General features: G+C 37.5%; 1 protein-coding gene across 9 annotated transcripts in view; it reads left to right on the top strand.

Annotated features, from left to right (window-relative positions):
* The window catches only part of LOC117230477 (fat-like cadherin-related tumor suppressor homolog), a 497,091-nt gene that overhangs the window by 447,348 nt on the left and 25,952 nt on the right, over positions 1 to 23,791 (top strand). For all 9 annotated transcript variants that reach the window (XM_033488013.1, XM_033488021.1, XM_033488064.1 and 6 more), the window contains exon 7: positions 21,012 to 21,167. In XM_033488013.1, coding sequence (XP_033343904.1) covers positions 21,012 to 21,167 — 156 coding nt within the window. The remainder of the gene's footprint in view (positions 1 to 21,011; positions 21,168 to 23,791) is intronic.

Genomic DNA, 23,791 nt, shown 5'->3' on the forward strand with positions numbered 1-23,791 from the left:
TTACGCGTAACGGAATTGAATTGGTGGGACGCGTTGTTTACATATCAGTCTATTTGGGATTCTTATTTCATTAATTTATAGTAGTTCATCAAGTTGGGGAGTGAATCGAACGAATGACGGTATTGTTCGAATTGTGGAATTTGAGAATTTAGTTTTGATGTTTGATATTGCGTGAAGATATTTAACAAGTGGGTTATTTTCTAAAAATACTCGCGTCTCTACCAGATGTTGATGTTGTCGCTAAAAAATCATAGAAACTCCTTGTAATCTTCGTCTATGCTGTATTGCCTCAACAATAACCAACTCTAAGTTGGTCTTCAAACATTTCACCTTTAAATATTCTTCCCCATTTCAGCATAGAAATTATTTGCGAAATATTGGACGAATGCTTATGCTATGTTTTACACAGTGTCCGCGTAAAAGTTACGATACTTGATTATACGTTGTCTAGCAAAAGAAACATCAGTGTCAACTAGAAACTTGTTCGATGAAATTTGTTTAGTCTGTCGTCGTCGATCCAAGGTTGAAGTTCCGCCTCTCGAAACTGGCTATCTGTTAGTGTCATCGTCTCGCGGATGCATAGATATTTCAAGATCGTACGTTCGTAATAGAATTGAGATTGAACAGCTCGTACAAAGAGGATAAGTCTCTAGCTTCCAGGTCTACTTTAATCAGAAAATTTTCTTTCATCGAGATGCAAGTTACTTCTCTGTTGAACGGAACGATCAAAGGTGGCATGATACGTAGCAAGTATCAATCGATAAGAAAGTCGAAGCTGAAATGGGTCTGCAGCGACATGGTAAATGCATGTTTTTGGGAGAAAGTTTTGAAAATGATGTTTGTGGAAGAAATTCAAAGTGGCTGGTATCATCGTGTATGCATAGTTTTGGCAGCATGGAATTAATTATTGAATGTTAAAATTTAACTTGCCTGTTTCTTTCGTATAATATTCATTAAAAAATTTGAATAAATTAAACCACTTCTTGCTTGTATTCCCTAAATGAAATTCAGATTCAAACACCCTCCAGATACTTTCAAAAGCGGTTTGGAATATCTACGGTCCATAGGATCTCTCAAACTTCTGCTCTATGAAGCATTTCCTCTAAAACCACTGTTACCACTACTGTAACCACTTGGTGGGCACATGTACATATAATAGTATGCGCATATTCAGTGTGACTTGTGAACTTTTTCATACCAAAACTTTCTAAATTTAAAATATGCAGCTTTTTTTGTTAACATCATGCTGGAAATATTTTCTCAAGTAGATAAATACGTATGATAAATAAATATGTATGTAACAGGCAGAGATATGCAATATATTGAAATGTGCATGTTTATCTAATTATATTTATAAAAATATAAATTTGCATACACATTCGCAGTCTAATAATGGCTATAATAATCAATAATATCTATAGACTAAAATCAACATTAGAGACGAGAAGGATTTAGAACAAAGAAGTTGCGTGTTCGCCAGCGATTATAGCAATATATCAGAGATTCAATCAAACGCACATAAAACTACAAGTACTTAGCGTCAACGAAGTTTTCACGTAAAACTTTCCGGACGATCTAATAAATTACGATTATCAAATTCTACCATCGTGTTAAAACCCTGTGAAACGAATAATTACAGCTTAAGGGGACACACGGTCGCCACACTGAAATCACATTAATTTAGTGGAAATAGGATATCCAGTGGAGAACGTCATCGAGATTCGTTCGAGTTACATTTCATATTGCGCGGAACTTTGCAATGCAAATAGCCCGGTCTCTTCCTGAATATATCCGAGATTAATCTGCCACGCGAAATAATGATCCAGAACGATATTTAATATTTGAAATACAAATTTGTATTAGCATCGTTAGTTGATCGTAATGGCCGACGTTAATAAATCGCGCGAAGAAAATCAGGAAGAAAAAGAGGAGAAAAGGGAGAGAAAGAACGAGCGATTCTCGTTGAAGCAATAATTAATTATCGTACAGGTGACTCGGCGTTATTCCTATAAAATTAACCCAATTATCGTCGCAGTCTATGTTTTCCATAAGCGACCCGTGATAATTAATCGAACATGCTGCAGGAAGAGACACGGGTCTTCTTAATTGAATTACTATAATAGGAGGATATTAATTGTCACTGAAGTGATAAATCTCGACATCTCTGCAACTGGACCGGTATCGATGATTAGGAAGGTTAAATAGTTAAAGTAACATTTTATATTAATAGGTAATTGTTTATACAATCCAAATTCTCGTGGATAAGTTAGGAAAGAAAATCGCTTATGGGGTGACTTAATATTTTGGCTTCATCCCTATTCTGCTGCACCTCTGAAATTCGTTTATTCGACCAGAATACATGGTAGTCGTACGTAGATTCGTGCGTTGCTGCATTTTCGCAGAAACGTCGGCGAAGTTCGTGCCTTTTTTCATAATTCCGCTTCATAATTTACGAGCCTCGACTACCGCATTCGTAGGCATGCAGGAAACTAGAAACCGCTTTTCCTCCGCAACGGAAACTCGACTCGTGCTGTCCGCTGCTTTTTGAACACGATAAATCCTGGAATCGTTCGCCGTTTCGCAAAAATCGACATGATTCGATTCTAAAATATCGATATTACTCATAGACTTATTTATTACTTTATTTATATTTCGAAGAAAAGGAAAAGGAGGTAAAATGTATTTACGGGTAATCAATATCAATCAAATCGTATCAAATTTTATCTATATACTTATCTATGCAAATAATCGGTATGTTCAATACATAACAACATGGAATTATTTCGATCGTGCATAATTAATTACAGATTTATAATATATGAAGATATGTGATTTAAATGGAATCTCTTATAATGATATCATTCGAAAGGTTTGATTAACAAATATTCAGTTTTGATGTTGAGTGGTGATATTTGACGTTTGACTGGTTGGTTAATAAATCAAACACGTTATTGAACCATAAATCGCGCATCGCTCAATTTTCTAATCTAATAATCGCATTTCATCAGTTGATATTCAAAAGCAGGAATTATTCCCGATAATTTTTTTATTTTAAGCTGTACATTCATATAATTTCTGTTCTGCTCATCTAATGACTACGAATTAAGGTTACTCTTCGACCTAGGGAACAAATGTACACTTCCAAAACTTGCACCGGTAATATTAAATTATGGCAACGGCAATTAGTTCACGTCGAAAATTTGTCGAGTCACGGTTACACGATTCAAGTTAATATTCGCTTCTTGCTCCCAAAGTCTATTAGGGTAATCATTGATAATAGTAATCGCAATAACTGCATTCTGTTTCGCAAATGCAATTGTCGTTTCATCATTGGATAAAACATACATATTTGCCTATAATTTTGCTAACGTTAATCCTCGAATTACTTCGATTGTCGCAAGGAAATTTAAATTTTGAAAGGATAACTTGAAATTGTGTTCAAATTCGTTAAATTCTTTAGCGAGGACACGGTAGTACAGCGATTCGAAGAAAGTACTCCGCAAGTTGTTTTGAAAGATAACAGAAGGAATACCAGGACCAGTGTGCAAAGACCTAAGAAAAATTGTACTTCTAAGAAGATTGAAGGATTGGAAGGATTATTTTTCGGGCAGGTCATATATATCATTTTGGAATTCAATCACATTTATTCATACAACGTCGGTTAATGATATCGCTTCTACATAGTAGCAAACGAATCAAAATTACCTACTATACGAGAAACGAACAGACACCCTTAGGTCACCATTGGAATTACCCGTGCATTACAATAATCTTTTTCCATTGAAAATTTAAATATAAACATGCCCGTAACCAAATAAAAATATGTCAAGGGAAATCTCGTCGCGTTTTATTCAAAGCGCAACTAAAGCCCCGTGCAACCACCTTTTCTTTCAAAAGGGCCGAATCCGTTTTAAAATACGGGTATGGCCTGGTCGAAAGAACTGTTTATTCTCGGTTCTAAATCCAGCAATTTTGCATGGAAGTTAAAGCGCCACATTTTTAACCAACGTACAGTCGCAAAGGATTTCTAAAATTTGACTTGCACAACGTTGGTGTGCAAGAGGAGTGAGAGAATCTCATCAGTTTCTATTCTAGCAACTTCCTGCTCAGTCATCTTATTATAGTAGGCTACTCGAAAAACTAGATTCTTCATCTTGGTATTAAACGTGCTACAACTCGCCGTTACAGCGATAAGAGACTATGAACTCCTGTAAATACCTCTTCTATTGAAAATTAGGTCGTTCAAAAGCTTTGTTGCACGGTTATTGCCTAGAACAATAAGGGAACCATGATCCTGAATACCTCTGCGCTAGGAGTTTACTGCTTACAGGCAATTAACGTTAAGGGATCATATGAAAGTTTCCCTTTAAACCATATTCGGGTAATTTATAAATTGATATAGTTGAGAAACTTTTAATAAAAGGAAAAAATCAAATGTATAATATCGTGCACTTTGTATCTAGAGATTAAAAGCGTCAAAACTCTCTTTGAGACAGGGAATAAATTTCATTTTATAAAGCTTTTCAGAGGATCCTTTGATAACAAGGAAAGGAGATTGATAGTTATTCGTCCCATTTCGTAATTAAAACTGTTGGAGATTAAAATCCCGGAAACGAAATTCTCTTATTTTTAATATTCTTCTAAGTCGCTTAATAACTTAAAAATAAGCTTCATTGAAGAAATATTTTAATTCATGATTATCTTTCTTGAAACGATTCGTTTTCTATTTATTTCGATTAATTTTCGAAAACAACTAACATATATCATGTTTCACTCTGTTTGAAATTTTCATCCGAATCTATGAACACGAGATCTCCACATTTTAACAAGAATACAAGCAAATCATCCACGAAATAAAGAATCGCTATAGAAAACTATCTCACGTAATTACATCCTATTCATCCATATCACAACCTTCGTCAATTTTCATCTTATCCGTTTCATTCGCTTCTTTTTCCCATCGAAGTTCTCATATTTCGAGCTCGAACATTAACGAAATAACGCGGAAAGAAAATGAAGGACGAACCGCGAATTCTGGCAGCAAAGTTTCCCGTTTCCGTAGATCGAAGAAAGGCTCGCTGAGTTTTGATGGCTCCAGGTTTTCGGGGGCCGGTTCAGTGATCTTATTCACGAGGCACGCTTCCAGATACTCGACCGACGGTATTCGAAGTAGACTTGAAACTTGCTTACCAACGGCATAGGACGCCAAGTGTCTGCCGGATACAGTTTCGAGCATCTACTCACGCTATAGACTGTTGAAATTTATGATCGACGGATGGGCTTAAACTCTCTCATTGCAGATTCTTCGTTAATTGAACGAATATCAGGCACCTCGCTCTCTCTCTCTCTCTCTCTCTCGCTCATTCTCTCTCTCTCTCTCTCTCTACCTATCTATCTCTATCTATCTATCTATCTATCTATCTATCTATCTATCTATCTATCTATCTATCTATCTATCTATCTATCTATTTATCTATCTATCTATCTATCTCTCCAACTTTGTGCACTGGTATCATATATTGCCGCGTATTTCGTAGGGAATTTCATCGATGCAACGACGTCCCCACCGCGATATACTTCGATCAAGAACGCATTACGCGTAATATCCACCTGCTGCCAGTGAAAATATTTAAACGTTGCAATATCGCCAGCACAGTACGCGCAAGATACCGTAAAGCCCTTCCCTTTTGTCGATAAATTGAAGTTGATGACGATTATTGAAACGGATAATGAACAGCCATTGACAGACGTTTGTCGCTGTTTTGGTGTCGCACCGATAGGAATTGGACGGCGTAAACGCTGATTGTTCTCGCGGAATTAATTGGCAAATTGTGATTTTATCTATAGAGATTTTTGCAGACTTTCATTCCGGGATGTCGAGGAGATAGACAAATATTTACAGAATTTTGTTTTTCCCGTGTACACAGAGACTGTTATTGCGAGATTTTACAGCAAAAATTGGAAATCATAGAGGAACGGAGTAAACAGAGTGTTTTGCGTTTGTGACAGGTTGGTGAATTGCATCGAGATGCTGATATTCTCAGGATGTATGACGTCATAATATAATCTTTTATACATGTTCACATAGTGAACGACAGTCTCGCTTTAAATTTAAATATTAAAATTAGAGTGAAAATAAAGCTTCGATACAAAGACGTAAAACCTGAATTTGTTGAATCTTTTAAACCACATCATGCATTCAAAATTCTAAGGCCAATGGCTAAAAGAAGGCCAATGGCAGAAAGGATATCGCAAAACTACATATATTTACATACACCTAGCCAATGTAAAACCGTGGATTGTGTTCAATCAGACGATCTCGGAAACAAATCTCCGTCGTATATTTCATACAAAACGTTTTCATCGACGTAACGTATTTCGAGTGTACCACGAAAACACATTTCTCCTTTGAGGGAAAGTCGTAGAACCAATCAATCGGGTACCTTTGAAAACCGAGTTCTATCTTTATGGATACCACGAGATACAGAAAAGCACGATCTTCTTGATAAATAAATACTCCTAACAAAGAAGATTTACGTCTCGACAAAACGGATGTATCTCACCGGAAAATTACTTGTAGCACAACAGCCAACATCCGAGTTATTGCATCGTAGAAACGCATAACTGTGAAAGCTATCCAGCTTAGCTCCGGCGTGCAACTCGGCCGAGTACGCCGAAAGCTTTTTGCCACGGCTTTATTAATAGCCCCGATTTTTCATGCTTTTTCCTCATCTCGTTCTGTCCCGTCCCCGCCTCGCTGACAGTTTCTAGCGCGAGTCGCGCGACACGCGCTAAAATATTTCAGCGCCGTTGCAGCTGAACCTTTCCGACGTGTAGCAAGTGCATTAATAAGGACGCTCGCCGTCTAGCCAGTTCCGTTATCCTTCGCCTGTGTTTTTACACCCGGTTTTACGCGTTACGTCCTCCACCTGTAAACTCAATTAGCGACATAATTAACGATACAAGCGGCGAACGTCCTTCGAGATTGCCTCCAGGATGATAAAATGCCTGTCGATTACGTGATGCTTGTGGCTAATTGTCATTGAAACTAAGATCGTATGTTACTAGGAGGTATTATTACTGTGATTATTTGCATATATGAAAAAACGCGCAATCAGTTTTTCACTGCTAAAGATACTGAGAAGCATGTCTGTAGAAATATCAATTTTTGTGAGGGAAGGAATAGTATAAAGGAAGAAGAAGGATGATATGGAAGAGAGAAAAGTATGCAAGTAAGAAGATTTGAAGTAAAGAAAGAAGGGAGGACAGGGAGGCAACCAAAACCGGAAAACGCGTTTAGAAATTATTGAAAACTTGTTTAGAAGCAAAGATAATAATGTACGATACCTTTCAAAATCATGAAACTTCTGTCACTGTCGTAAATCCAGAAACGCTACGCACGTCTGACCAATATCTTCCTACTCTACTTATTTAAGAGCGTTATCTGGACATCGGCGAAGAAAACGCCTTCCAGTGTACCATACTCAACGGCTTCGTAGCAATGACATCTGACAAGCTATTCGCGTAAACCGACCAAGAAGCTCATTTACAGCTTTCTCTCATTACCACGATTCCTTGTGTCTCGTATAGCGTACGATGGCTTTCAGCTGCTTAGATGGAGCCCGCCAATTTCCGGTCGCAAGGTGCTGCTGCACCATGACGGAAAAATATCGCGCGTATTCAGCGTCTTTCTAAGGTGGTTAACCAAAAGGAGGGTCACGTATTACGACGACAGACAAAAAGAGGAGCGGAGGGAAAAAAAAAGGGAAAGAACCGATCGTAGAGCGCGGCGAAAAAGGCTCGTTCAGCAACGGCGAATTCCTTTTCCCCCACCCCTATTTTTCATCGACTTCTTTCTCTTCCGTCTTTCTTCTTTCATGGCACTCAGCTTCTCGAAAAACCCTTACGCGCTATGAACACTCGAACTGGCCGGTAAAGTCGCTTAATTGACATTCTTCTTTCCCCTTTGCACACCGGTTATGACGACAACCGGCTATATTTCTGAACTCCTCTCGCATTGTAATGAAAAGCTCCGCTTTCGTGCACATGACGGTTTGAAGAAGAGAAGAGGAAGCTGCGAAAGAAGAAGGATACACGGGCGGAGAACACTCAGACGATTTTTAAGGGAGTACTGAACACACAGGGGTCTCGAATGTGCTTGGTCTTTATTCGGCTTTGAGTCGCGGCAAGTCGGATTCTTTTGAAATGGCGACTGATGAACGGGAACGCGTGAAACACCGTTCTTAATTGAAGAATACACGGGTGAGGGATTGAAGTACGTGGAGGAAAATGAACGTGTAAAAAGATTCTGTCTTTAAGTAATTCTATTGTTTAGTATTTACGTGTTCTTGTTTGAACTTGTATGATAAATGGTATTCGGAATGTAGTTGTTGAAACAGTATATTTTTATGAGTTCTCTAGGTTTTACTATTGACTCTCTTGTAGTTAATATTGAATTTTTACTAGATTTTATTTTTAACCGGTTAATGGAAATTTTTTATTTTATTAAGGAAATATACTCGATGCCAACTGATTTCTGCTGCTCGCATTATCGAAGTAGAAATAAAATGAAATACCGCAACGCCTTTCATCAAGAGTACACAAAAAAGACATCTTTTTTCTAAGAGAAAAATTTTGCACTTCGAGATCCTACGAACGATGATACACTGATATCATCGCGCTGACGCAGAAAACTACGAAAGTGTAAAGCTCCCGTCGCTCTAACGAAACGTCAATTATGTCGCGTGCATATGAACGTCTTTAAATTGTTTCCGCGAAAAGTACGTTTATCCTTTCGACGATAAAGCGTAAAGTCAAATTACTAGAACGCCGTCTTTTACGTTATGTTAGTGTTCTTTTCCGTGACAACGAACCATGGGCCTAGATATTGAACTGTCTACCCAGGAATTTTTTCGTGAAACCACTCGGTCGCTTAGTCATCACGAACGACGTACGTGCTTCGTCGCCAGAGGATATAATATATGTACGTGTACATATATACGGCTCGCTTGATTTTCGTCTCGTTACACGTTTCTCTTTTGCTCGAGCTTCGAAATAAGAGATGGAAGAAAGCGCTTCTTTCTCGAGAAGCTTGCACAGTGGCGGTGTAAATTGATGTTCTGACAATACGTTTGTTATTCTGTTCTTTTCTCTTCTCTCTTTTCTGTTCTCTGTTATGACTCGGCGTGAAAGCGTTTCTTTTCTTTTTTCTGCTGGAAAGTAACTTTTGATGGTGAAAAAGAAAAAGAAGATGGAATGATAGGAACTGAATTTTATAGACAAATTTTATTGCTTGAGTTACCCAAGTAAGTTAGAAGGTTTGGCATAGGAGAAGAATAGAAAAATTAATGGAATCGAAGATATTTAAATAGAGAATGAGTAGTGTACCTAGAAAAATAAGTCGAAAGAAGGTACTTAAAAACACGATAAACAGAATGGAAAGAATGGTGCGTAAAAAGATCTCTACATAATCGAAAGATTTGGAAGTTACGTGAAAAAGTAAAAAATTAAAAGCTTGCAAGAGTTTAAAATCATCAGCGCAAGGGCAATGTTTAAAAGAATACTAACAACAACAGTAGAAAATAAAAAAATAGAAAGTATCGCTGATAAAAGAAGCTCCTAAACAAGAACCACAAGAATGTCCAAAAAATATAATACCAGAGCGTTATAGGAATGAGGAAGCACGGAGGAAGAACAGAGAACTATAAAGGTTGACATAAAGTAGCACAAATAGTAGAATACGCGTAATACGGACATCGAGGAAAATGGAAAAATAGAGAAAGACCGACGCGAGGGTGAAAAATAGCAGACTACAAGCACGAAGAATCATAATGATGAAGAAACATAGGTACGGCAATAAACGGTAGCAAAAACAGAAGAATAGCTGGCAACGGTTTCCAAAAATGAAGGAGCACAGACGGTTAAGCGGTGATAGGGAAGAAATAGCGGATCAGAGGAAAAGTTGGGAAAGGCAAGGAAGCGAGGAGGATAAGGGGAGGAACTAATCAGAATGGTTATTCAAAAATCTTGACGATGGAAAACGCCTGGCCGCGAGCGTTCTGCGTGGTACGGTCGGACGATCATCGGGAGAAAATGCGAAGCAGCCGCGGAAAAAAAATCCGACACAAAGAGAATACGGGAATGCGTGAACCCACCCGCTTCAACGTACCATTGTCTCGAATTCTAAAGCGGCTATATATCCGCGATTTTCATGGCTGCCTTGATTTCCACGGAGCCTATTTGGCGATGATTTGACCTCGTGCCCATTCACTCCCTTGTATCGCCATATGTACAACACATATCACTCGTTAAACTACTCGCCTTTCTTTTTTGTACAGCAGCGTTTTTGAATATAGATTTTTGTTTGATTAAATATTTCAGTACGATTGCTATATTTCTTCCATACTTCGCATGTATTGCACATTTGTATATTTTATATTTTATAAAGGCTGTTCGATTGCCTGATGTAAATATCTTCCTTCGTGTTTGTATTTAAGGAATACATATGTGCGTGGAGTGAGAGAATCGGTTCTAATTTAGATTGTAGTTTGTATCGCTGAGTCATAATGACATCACACGGTCCATAACAATTTAGGTTAAATTACTGTTAATTTTAGAGTATTTAATATTACTTGGTATTTTATATTTCACGCGGCAAACATTATCGATCTTTAGAACTTAAAATTAGATAAATAATTTTGATTACCTGCGAGTTCTAATGACACAAACTGAAAGCATCGGGCATCAACTCTCATTTTATCAATCGCGTAACTGCAAATCCTAATATAGAATCCCCTATCCAAACTAAAACGCAAGCGGTGCAATATAAAGCGCATAAAAATCCAATTTCACCCGTACGAAGAATGTATTCCCTCGGTAAAAATCCGAGTTATTTGCCATGATATCGCACGGGTACACTGAGAAGGTAAGAATTTCCAGACAGAAATCGAAAGGCTCTGATATCTTGGAATCTGACTATATACTTTATTGCCAGAAACGTCAAAAATAGCCAGCAGATATAGGAATTCCAGCTCGACTTTGGTATTTCAGGCAGAAAACGGGAGTATGCTCGAGGCTAGTCGGCTCGCCGACGGTTTCACTGAAACTTCATCAACGTTGTCCCATTTAAAAGCGTCTTCGCGGCCAAGCAAACCGAGGAAGGCAGAGAGATATCGGGATCCGCGTATCTCGATAAATCGTTCCGCAGAACGCAAACTTCGCGGCAGTCAATCTCGTAAGAGCCATGGTTCTCGAACACCGCCTTCGGGGCTATGGTTATTAATTACACGATCTGGCTGCTCGTTAATTGAAGACAAACTTCCTCCGCGGGCAAAAACAAGTAGACAATTAAGAGAAATACCGGAGCGTCGGCGACGGTCGTAGTCAGCGGATCTTCGATACCGTCTGCCCTCTCGAGCCAGTTCTAATTATTAACGACCGCAATTACTACGGTGTTTCCTGTGATAATATCTTTCAGCCCTGTTGTAACTTCGTACGCGGGGAGTCAGGGAGCTATCACGTATCAAGAGACAATGGGAGTATGTATCTAGGAATCTAATATTGTTCATCGAATGACGATATAGCGGTCATTTTGGTGACTGTGCTATAGAGACATTGATATACTTGGAGGAATGTGTTGGTAATGATAGATAAAAGATTTTCATGTTTAGAGTAATTGCTTTTAAGAGTAAAACAATTCTTTAAATATCTAAGGATACCAAGCATTGTATATGTACAATTTTATATCTCAATTGATATCATTGATGTAATACAGAAGTTTAGATTCCATTGCTTAATTCTTTCTGAATTTCTTTATAACGAGGTAAAAATAATTTTGAGAAAGTTAATCTGATGTTCAGTTATTGTTGCCAAAATATACCGAGCGTAATGTGTTGTTTTTCCAACTATCTGTGTAAATGCATGTCGTTTTAGTTTGCCTGGTATCAAAATGCAGAACTCGAGGAAGCTTCAACAAGCCTTTTATATGCTTTTTTGCGCAGCTTTATTTTCTAGGTTATATGAGGTGTAAATAAGTTGCAGCTATAAAGTTTATGACGATATATCAGGAGTTAGATGAGATTCAATCTTGATACGTGCTATCAAGAGTCTCAGCGAAAGTAAGCCAGGAGTATATTCCTTGCAGATGTTCTTATCAGTTTTTGTCGCGCCCGATTCTAAAGATATGAACTAAAAAGAAACTATGTTAAGCTAAAAAGGAAATAAAACGACTGTCAACTTGCAAATTACATGGATATCTCTAAGACCATTTTTATCAAAAATATCTTTGTTACTTCTAACAAATTTTATTTAACCTTTAAGTTAGTTATTTATCATTTATTTGCTCTATTCTACTGCACGACTATAAATTCTACTAAGGATTTTAATTTCAAAAACTATTAAAATACAAGTTTTTGCACTCGTTTTATAAATTGTCTCAGCAATGCTTAAAAGGTACACGAGCTTTTCTTGAAATAACGAACAGAGATATCGCGATTTTAAGGGAACTTTCCTTCAGAAGAGAACAAACATCTACGTAAGAATGGCTTCTTATTGGATGAAACCGAAGAATCGTAGAACAGCAGAATTTCGCTATCGCATCCATAAAATATCGTATTAGTCGTGCACATTTTCAAACGTCCCACGCAGAAGCTCGGTTTTATTTCGAAACCAAAGACACGTTGCCCGAAAGGATAACGTTTATCTAGCCACTTAACCGTCTTGTGCGGGACCTTAAGCGTTTTCCAATGCATAGCTGCGAGCTAAACGAGACGTATCCTTCCAATCCTTTAACCCTATTTCGATCCACGCCCGCAAAAAGTCTGTCGATGATCGAATCGGAGCGACCGTCGATCCTCCATTTGTCTTCCACTAAACATATTCTCGTGTTTCATTAGCATAATTATACAAAAAATTGATGAAAATTGATAGACCACAGCGGTTGATCGAATTGAGCGCGCATTCTACCGAGAGACGCGTTTTCTTAGACCCTTGTTGGCATTTTTTAATAAAAAGTCGATTGTACATATTTTTGAAATCATGCTTTTCGAAAAACTCTGCTCTACTTTTCCAAAATTGTATAATAGGATACCCCTTTAAATAGTGATTTTCGCTAGTTCGAGTTCGTAACGCTAATAAGATAAAAAGATTCTAATGAAATTGTGATGGGAAGCTACGATTGATAGAAAACAAGTGGATGAACAAGCTCGAATTATACTTCGAATTTTGACGGTGCACTATAAAATTTTGCATTCGTGGACAGCCACTTTCCGATGCTCTTTCTCGAGCTTCCGCCGGTGAAAATAATTCATCGTGACCCGGTACCCTTGCTCGAATGTAATGGAATAAAAATACGATATCTTGTCGTATAAAAGCGAGAGAGAATTTTTCAACCGCTTTTCTACAGTTGCCAAAAAGAATTACAAATAAGTTGGTCAGCGGGAAAATAGTAGAAAAGGATTAATTCAATTGAAGTTTGAAAATGAATCGTTCATTAGTCACCTTGGAACTTCACTTAACATAGTTCCAAGCTGGAACTACGTGCTTTACCTTTGCTTCTTACACGAAGAATGATTTTCGTATGAGAGTTTGTCGTTCGCCGGAAATGGGTTTGTTCAACGAAGAATAGAACAAATAAACGTGACAGTGAACAGTTCCAAAATTATGTACATTTTTTTACTGAAACAAACAAGCGATAACTCTACTAATGATTTATCGGTGTAGGTGAAACGAAAACAAAGACGACAACAAAATCTAAATGAAACGTTTCGTTAAATAAAACAGGAAAGCTTGGACCAACGATTTTCCGACACTTCGGTTTTTCACGAATCTAAAGACTTCTCTGTTCTAATCAAATATTTTATGCTCTCTATAGTTTATGGAAAAACATAAACTTCCTCGAGTCAAATCAATAAAAAAAGTTTCTTTTATTAAAATTTAATCTTTCCAGAGCTTTCTGTCGAATTTTACAAATATATGTTTTGTTAATCAAGATGAAATTGAAAATTATATTTTTATATTTTACATCATTCAAAATTATTTAAACTCGAAACGTTGGAATGAAATAACGATAATATTCATTGAAGAAACGTTTGGAAATGTTTTATTTGTGAAAGGAATAAAAATCGTAATAAAAAATTTTACTTCGAAGTTACACAAAGGCAAATGATATAGCAGGAATGTCCATGATGGAATATGTTCGCGATTAGTTATCCGGAATTTTCCGCCGAGTTTCACAAAGCTTTGTGGCATTGGAATTTTCTACAAATGAATGAAGCAGGTGAAGCATTCTAAAACGTACAATCAGGTAAAATTCTGATAGACTCCCTGGGACAATTCCCATGAATTCGAGAAAATGAAACTGTGCATAAACTTCCTATAAAATTTAAATTCAAAAATTAAATTTGCCGGATAAAATCTACCTGTCATGAACTACAACGAGCATTAACGCGATGAAATAGAGAAATGTTCAAAAGAAATAACAGCAATATCTATGAATATCGAATGATCGACGTATAAAAGGCGAATACAAGGCTTACAAAAGGAAAAGCGAGAGAAATAGAAATACGGTAAAATTTTGTTTATCTTGAGAGAAATTTCTAGAAGTAGAATCAATGGTAACGGTAATTGCATTCGGGAAACCTTTTAAATAAACTGGTTCTTGCGGTGGTATCGCGTCGCTTTTGTGCCCATTGATAAGTTAGAAAGTTTGTAAGGAAGTCGTTGCAAAGCATGCTGTCTGTAACAGAAATTCATCGAGGCAGTTCCTTTCAAAATTCACTACAATTCTATCGCAAATTCCAAACGCAAGTAAATTGCGCGAGTTATGGAAAATTAAAAGCTATTGACTTTATTCCGATGACTAATACGTGCATAAAGAAACTTTCTCAATCTCTTTCATCTTTAATTTGCTTATTTCAATTTTATTCGTAATTACCTGATATTTATTTTCAATATACACTAAATTTTCTTCGGACAGTTATTGTATTCGCTTGAAAATTGGAAAACGTTACAAACCTATTATATCGTCGTAGGTCATTTAGTTTTATATCTTATACTATACGTTAACAATTTTGTTTAAAACGAATGTAGATAAAAATTCGTAATTTACCACCAAAATTCTCAAAATTTCAAAATTATTATAATTTGAAATGAAAAATGGCATGTGTCCTGGAATTTTTCAGCAGGTATGTATACCTAATTTAAATTTTGAATATTCTGTGCCATGATTTTTATCGAACCATCCATTGTGACTAAAACATGATCATCTGCTTCAAGCCGATTCGAGTTCGATAAAAGCCTGGCTCTTGTTTCCACAATAAAAATGAAGATTTTTCCGTCTCTACGTCGCAGTAACTTCGGCATCAGCTATACGGCGATACGAGTGTGTTCCTCCTCTATAAAAAGGGCCGTAAAAGTACGGACAGCGGTTCACCGAGCAAGACAATTTCGAAAAGCGCAGGTAATGGCGCCTACCGGGCGCCATTCACGATTTACACAGTCCTTGAAGCAGGTTTTGCCGCCCTGGAGTGCCGCTTTCTTTCGTCCGCAGAAATCTCGACATCTTTCTTGGACAGGTCGCTACGTCTTTCAACGTGGCTTCAAAAGAAATCTTATCTGCGCTGAGTTCTGCGACAGTATCTGGCAACATTATAGAGTGGTATATTGGTCGGATTTGCGCAAGGTTGAGACGCAAAGTGCATGAGGAAATTAAGGGAACGATACGAGACGGGCTAGCGATAAGCTTGTAAAGGACGATGGAAATTTTATGGGCTCTCTTATTTGTCTTCTGATTATTTTTTAAAATATATTTTATATATACGTACGTAATAAAGTACGATAAGCTGCTTGATCCATTTAATTTGTTTCTAAGTGCTCTGCAGTGTTAAGGAAATGATAAGTTCAAGTAATGATACATTCAAAGATGATAGACATCTCTTATATTTTTATTTATGAGCATCTCTTATATTTTATTTAAGACCAATTGTCCGGATAAATATTATTTTGACTTTATATTTAATAAGTAGGAGTACTTGACCTTGAAAAGGAAGAACTCATTCTGAATTTGGAATAATCGCAGCCTGAAGGAAATATTACCCGGATCTCTGCTCTTCTACAAACTAGAGCTACAAACTCTCGCGTAATTACCTAATTTCCATCAAGCATTTTCCACAATTCAACAAAGAAAGCCCATCAAAGTTTTAGTTACATTTACCTTCCGAATTCGTTCCAGTATGCCCCGTGTCTCTTTATTTTAACCAAGAACAAAATGACACAGAGGTTGTCTCTTCCATTAAAGAAAATGATAGAAAACGTTTCGTTGACGAACATGTAGAGATGCACATAGGTAAAAGGTTACCTGCAAACACGGCCATGCAGTAAATTGCGGCCGCAATTGCGCGTTCTCGTTTCGTCTATGTTTCATCAGATTCGAAAATCGTTCCAGCTTGGAGAAACCAAGAACAACGTCGATTGCGTGTCTCAGATGAACGACATTCCTGAGATCGAACTTTATCATCGCGATATTTTACTTGCCGATTTTGCTATCAATGTGATCTTAACATTCAACTGATATTGTTAGCTTAGAAATTAAAATATTTGATTTTAGATCATTTAATTCTATTTAGTGACTACATTTCGTAACAAAGATAATTTTCATCATATGAAATACAGAATACCAAATAAGATTTATGTGTCCCGAAGTTAAATACATTGGTCGAAATTTGTATGTGCCTAACTATATCAATTGAGCATTAAATCCGATGAAATCATTAGAGGCTATTCTCGTAATTGCTAGAAGGATACTAAATCAAAGGGAGAAGACGCTGAAGAGTGCACAATCACCGCTGCGTTGTTACCGGTAATCGTGGGGAAGACAGAGGCTCTTCAAACAGGACACGTCCTCGAAGATGGAATCGAGCGAGTTTGGAACGAGAGATGTTGTTCCATTGTACTTGCGTTCGCGGAGTTAAATTGTTTGTGACTTGTAATTCCTATAGAAATTGATTGATAGTTTTATCAAAACGTTATTGAACAGATGATGATATTTTTCAAAATCAACCAATCATTTTATACCAATTGGATATATATTAAAAACTACCAGACGAAACTGACCAATTCGTAATTTTTCATAGAAAGTTTACGGATTTACAACGATGAATCCTTAGCGATTAAATCAATTTTTCATGAAGTGCATGAAAAGAAATTTGTTTTCCTCGTTTCATAACATATTTTCTAATAAATCTTCCACTTTTATCTTTTTTTGCCACCCACTTCGCGTCTCAATCGTCAGTATTTCCAATATTAAATATTCCGCCAATTAATTCATCTTTACATCGTCAAAAGTATCCCAGCCATAGCGTCGAATTAACATCACTATCACGAGCTACTTAAATCGTATATTCAAATTTAGAGGAGGATTCGTTCCAATTTACACTTAACTACCCTCGTCACGCACGCCAACGATGTATACACGCGTTACGTTACCACATATAGCAACGTTAAAACTATACCTAGCTACTACAGCCAATGGAACATCGTTTCTCGTTGGTTAGAGTTTCCTGGACACACGAAACTCTCCAATCCACTGTATCGTGGTGAGGGAGACATTGTAACCACCGAACCTATCCTCTGTTCGCTGGATAAAACAAGAGTTTCGTAGTGCTAATTTAGTGCAGGTGTTACCAAACGGATGTGACGCGTAGCCTTCGCGAAGTGTCCATCGGGACGGCGGATTTACGCTGGAAATGGCTGCTCGATCATCCGTCTATCCACGGAAATTACATTCCCGGATATCGGATCATTTTTGCGTTGAACGATAACGTTCCGTTGTTTATTCATTGCTGTAGAGTACCGTAAAGGTCGCTTTTAGTCGGCTTATATTTCGTTGAAGGCAAACGAGTAGGGACCATTGAAAACTTTCACTCGGTGAATAGAATGAATGGAATAATAATGCAAGTTTCTCAAATGTGCAACTAATCTAAAATATTTCACAAAATGATAATGAGAAAAGCATGACAAAATGAGAGAGGACGGACTGTGATGAAATTGAAATTATAAATAGAGAATTAAATTTAATTCGTAATAAAATTTCACGATTCAACATAATACACAGAAAGGTTTCAAGAAAATCATAATTTTCGAGACAGTTCTATCTTTCTATGAAACTCGTTTCCTCCTTAACAGTTTAACTGGCAGAGACATTTCGAAAGACTTGATGCTTTAATTAAAACTCAATAACTCCTGTACTTGGAAGAAACCGAGTGGGCATTCGCGATACTCAGCCAATTTACTCGTTTTCTCAAAACGACCCTGTCTTTCCGAGCTAAATTAATGAAAATTGTTGTGTCGCGTCGCCCGTCGTGGGAAACGTTCTAATTCCACGATCGTTATTTGAGGGATTTTTCGAGGCTTCCGCGTCGAATTAAGTGGACTTGTCCGAGAGATTCTCCGACCAATTTACGCTTAGAAAGACCTCTCTCTTTATTTCGAAAAGTAACAATCGCGTAGCCGATGCCCGTCTTAAAAATCCTATTTAGAACGAACCACAGCGACGTCTTTCGTTATGTATTTTTCTTTTTCTTTTCTCTTTTTTTTTTAACCAAGATACTGAGATAGCAGTTTTTCTGATTTAGAAAAGTCACTTTTCGCGTTATCGAAGAGGACGAGGGAGAAATGGAAGAGTAATCGAATGGAACGCGAGGATTCTAGATGTCTCGAATTCGAGCTTACAAGCATCGAGCATCGTTGGCTTTGTGCATTCCTGACCGGTGGATGTGATTAAATATCGATCGGCTGCTATGTCAGGAGAATAAGACTGGCCGTGTAAATAATTTCGCTGAAAGTGCTTCATATCGTAGGCATAATTGAAACGCGTCCAGCCACGGTAGAGAATAAATGGAAAATAAAACGCGGAAAACAAAAGGAAGAATAAAAAGAGACGCAATCAAAGTAACGAGGAAAGAGGAAATATATTACCAGGGACCGAGAAAAAATTCACATCAACACCGTGAACGAACGTAATGATAAATGAATACGTTCTTTAAGTTTCGATCAATATACGCTAAGAATAATTGATAATTCGATATCGGTTAATCAATACCAGGGACGATGCTCACCGTAGCTGATACACAGTCTGGGAAACGATCGACTCTCCGTTGATATATTGCACACCGGCTATTTTTTACAGAGACACGCCAACATGTAAAATCGTGCCGTTGGATAAGGCAAAACAGTCACGTATCCACGGCGAACGAAACAAGCGGTCCAAAGTAATTAAACTATATCCTCGATCGTCGCCGCTCTGGCTATGACAGCTTCCGATTGAGCATTTTGCTAAATTCAATAAAACTTTTGCTTCTTCGTGCACACGGAATCAACTCTATTGATACGCGTTCGTTTTCTTCCTGTCTCAACCTCGTATTCTCTTTTGTGCTCGCTCGGATCGTTCTCGCGCCAGCTTTCAATAACGCGACAATAAAACCATCTGGTTCCTGTAAAAATCGCTGCGATAGCGCGGAGGCACGCAGGAAGGTGTACGACGAATTTTTCTCAAGGTTTTGGAAAGCACATATACAACTTTGATTTAAGGGAATTAATGGAGATTGATGACAGCAATTTTCATTTTCGAGCGGATTACACAGAAACATAAAATGTTTTTGACATGACGAGATGTCAGTGTGGTCAGATAAAGAAATTTGTTTTTGAAATAGACCTCTTTGAGTTTTACTACAATTCTATATATTCAAAGTTATATCGATGAAGGATAAAATTGACCGCATTATCGGTACAGTAATTTCTACTTCTATAAAATTTCAGACCATTCAATGAAATGAAAATGTGACCATAATTAAATAGCACTTCGAAAAATTACATGAAAGTATTTAATACAGAAGAAATTTCTTTACTCGTCGAAGGATAATTATAGAAAATTGTTCCTACTGAGAATTCACTTCTGAAATAAAATGTCTAATCGATTCTGTACGCAAGTACGTTCGGTTAGATAGAAACTGCGGAGGATCTTATCTTCGCAGGAACCTTTCTATGTCGAAGAAATAAGTTTTCCTTTTGCTCGCCACGAGATTTCGTCGGCCTTTTACATTTACGATTGTGGGACGGAACCGGTCAGCCGTGCCGATTGTGCAGATCGTAGCACCCGATATTCACGAATGAAAAGCCGGGATTTCGCGGTACCACAGCGAAAGAAGTAGAAAGTGGGCGGTATAAGGGTAACGGCAGCGATAAGTGGGATAAAAGAAAAAGGAAATTCCTGATAAACTGTACGGGGAAACTAATCCTGACGGCAAACATTTTCAGATATTACAATTAGAATGGTTGCTTTCGTGTTTCATCTTACGATTGATTGAGATTGCAAGCGTTTAATTAATTAACACTATAATCGTAATTTCAGTGCTATCTCGATGACATAGATGTTAATTTAACAAAGTTCTTATTTCAACCTTTTGATGTAACACAGTACAGATGCATTTATAATTAAAAAAAATTAGATTTATCAAATATATATAAAATTACAGGTCTAGTTCTTTTCAAAATGACGATAATATACCTCTTTTCTTTTTTATTTACATAAAATGATTATTACAGGGGAAATGGAACTTACAGCATCAACGATAAACACGTTAAGACAGATCGGCATTATACATGGACGTTAAACCGTGTTTAATATATGCAAATGCACGTTACCGTAACTTGTCCGTATCTAGGAATTAGTGGAATTTAGTTTGAGCAAACTTCCTGAATACTGATTGGCAATGGTTGAGTTGTAAAGATCGACCTACATTCCCAAAGATTGACCTTTATTTCCATCTATCTCGAGAGACCCGATAGAAGAACATCCGTCTACAGCTTTCGTACAAAAATTTATCATAATCCTTATAAATTCAGATATTTCTAATAATATTGTCAACTTCGACCGATATAAACTCTGTACGTAAAATACATAGAATACACGATTACAATCGATACTCTCTTATTAAAACTACTATTCTCTGTTTTAGGTGACAGTCAGGGACGATGGAAGGCCATCTTTGTCCTCGACGACCCGCGTCGTGATCGCGGTGGCAGACATAAACGACCACGGTCCAGAATTCGAGCAAAAGTTCTACACCGTTCAGATCCCAGCATCACCATCTACCGACAAACCACTGTTCCAGGTAAGCTACCACCTCCGGAATTACCCTAAAATCGATCTTCGTAATTCTATCCGACCTTCTAGTTGAGAATTAGGAACTGGCATCGCACCATTTTCTCCGAGTCTCGATGTAATCGAAGAAACAGACGGTCGTCTGTATTCTGTCCCGTTTCGTTTTTCTCTTTGTCTCTTTGTACACCAAGTAGAAGTAATCCCCCGTATCTTGTTGTATATACATATTATCCGTTCGCTCGTGAAGAATCATCCCCCGTCCCGCGACAGGTGTACCACTCGTCCAAATGTACGTATGCCAAACCGAAGGGAGCCGCGAGAGTTGGAATGGACAATTGTAAGAGTTGTAAAGGATTCGGGAATTTTCAGTAAATTCGAAAATTTTGATTCCAATTCGAGGAACTGTTCTCTTTTGCAAGTCCAAGTTTCGACTCACGTGCTTCCCTTGAGTCGAGCGCAAACCGATCGGAAGTGAACGTTACCGAGTGAAATTTAACACAAGCTAATCTTTTAATAGTATCGACAAATCTATTGGCTTGAGAGTATGGGTTCTAGTTTGATAGTTATCGAAGTTTGATATTATAGTATTTAGTGTGATGTTAAAGTTTGTTGAACGTAAGGTATCTGTTATTGGCTATGCTTCTCTTGCCTAAAAGAATTATTATTCTACTTTTTATAATTATTGCACATTGTTTTTAAAGAGCGCTATCTCTATTTCTAGAATTATTAAAATTAAATCACTCGAGGATTATGTTGCTGAAAATTAACATTAATTTACGATTACCACTTCCCTGCAAATCAGTAGCGTTCACTTCGAACAGACCAGTTTCGTTGTCGGCTTCGGTCACCCAATCAAACCGTCTGAAAATAGTGTCAGAACCTCACGCTTTTCTGTAATGAAAGCCAAAATCTTCCAACAGAACCAACTGTATCGATACCGAAACGTCGCTTCCCAAACCCACCTATTTGTTGGCGATTGCTTGGAACCTGTCTTAATTTTGTACGCATATATCGCACGACGTACTCAACACGATACCGAAATGTAGAAAAATTCTGATATAAAGCTCATGAGAAAATAGGAAGAAGGAATGAAGAATGGGTCGGTCGCTCGTTATCGAAAGTGTTCTTTCTTGAAGACTTGTTTTCGATGTGATCAAAGCAACCCACCGGTGACTATCATAGCGTGAGAGAGTTGAGAGATTTAGCACACGGACACCCTCGCACGGAATTCTCCCGCAGACTTGTCGTTCTTCGAATTTACGGCGAGAAGACACACTCCTGGTTACGCGGTGGCGCGTTTCACGCGTCGGCAACTTTGGGATCCTGAGGACGGAAATCGCGGTTAACGAGTTCCCTTTGTGACGACCTTTGGTCCACCGCTGTTCTGAGAACTAGCGATCGATCCTGGCCTCGACTGCTTTCAATTTTGCGCGTTACTATTTGTTTAAAAACATATAGAATGGACGTTGGCCGATTTATTGAGGTATTAACCGTAAATAATACGTCACGTTCAGTTTTATGTCTTTAATCGTTTCAATGGTTACGATATGTTTGTGTCGAATGAAGTTTCAGTCAGACATTTATTGAATAGTAAAATTGAAGTAACTAAAATTGTATTTGGGTCACATTAGGATCGAAGGAGATTAAGTTTGTACAGAAATTAAGCGGACTGTAGTTGCATAAATTATTATTATTTAATTTATTTTGCAGGAAAGATACGAAATATTTCAGTTTAGGATTATCAACATATTTGAGAGAAATCTGTCGCCGTGTGCAGTACAGTATTATTCTAACCTTTGCAGCGTGGCTATTACGAAACATTCCATGAGCTGCGAGAATTTAGTAACAGTGTTTTGCAATGTTAAAAAATGTTCTCTGACCTTTTGCAGTATGCTACAAGTTCCTGACGTTTTATAATAATGTTAAGTATAATTGTGAAACATTCCATGTTATTCAGGGGATTTTACTACAATGTTTGCATAGTATTGTAATGCATTTCATAAGAGTTTAAAGCTTTTCAGAATGTAAATTTCGACGACATTCTTACGTTAAACACCGCATACGTCACATTAAAATCGAAATATTTCACGTTGTTTTTAATCATTTTCAAACAAACGTAATTCACTTCGTTCACACAGAGACGTTATTAATTGCTGGTAGTATTACGTTACTACGTGTACGTTCGAAGCTTGTTAAATATTTGCGTAATTCGAAATTTCGCTAGGGGAAATAAGATAATAAATGCTGTTATCGAAGGCAGTAGAGGGAGGAACCTGATTAATCCGATGTCAACAGTGACAATAGCTTTCACAATATACCAGGAATATTCAATATAGTTTTCCACCAACGTCGAATTTTGTCGAGGCCAGATTCGATTTCGACGGATATAAAGTTACGATTGCTCGTTTTCGTAATTTCGGTCGGTCATCGTGTACTACGATCGAGTTTCAACTTCTACCCGGGAAAACGCGTTTTACATACCGCATACGTTATGCCTATTCTCGTTACAGGATATACGATTAATTAAATTAAAATTCTTCCAACAAAGAAAAGAGCTACATTTGATATAAATTTTATGCAATAAATTTGCAACAAATTAGAAATGCCCTAATTCTTACGCGTACTTGAGTCGTC

Source organism: Bombus vosnesenskii, unplaced genomic scaffold, assembly GCF_011952255.1.
Source record: "Bombus vosnesenskii isolate JDL3184/JDL3185 unplaced genomic scaffold, Bvos_JDL3184-5_v1.1 scf7180000013262, whole genome shotgun sequence".
NCBI lineage: Eukaryota > Metazoa > Arthropoda > Insecta > Hymenoptera > Apidae > Bombus > Bombus vosnesenskii.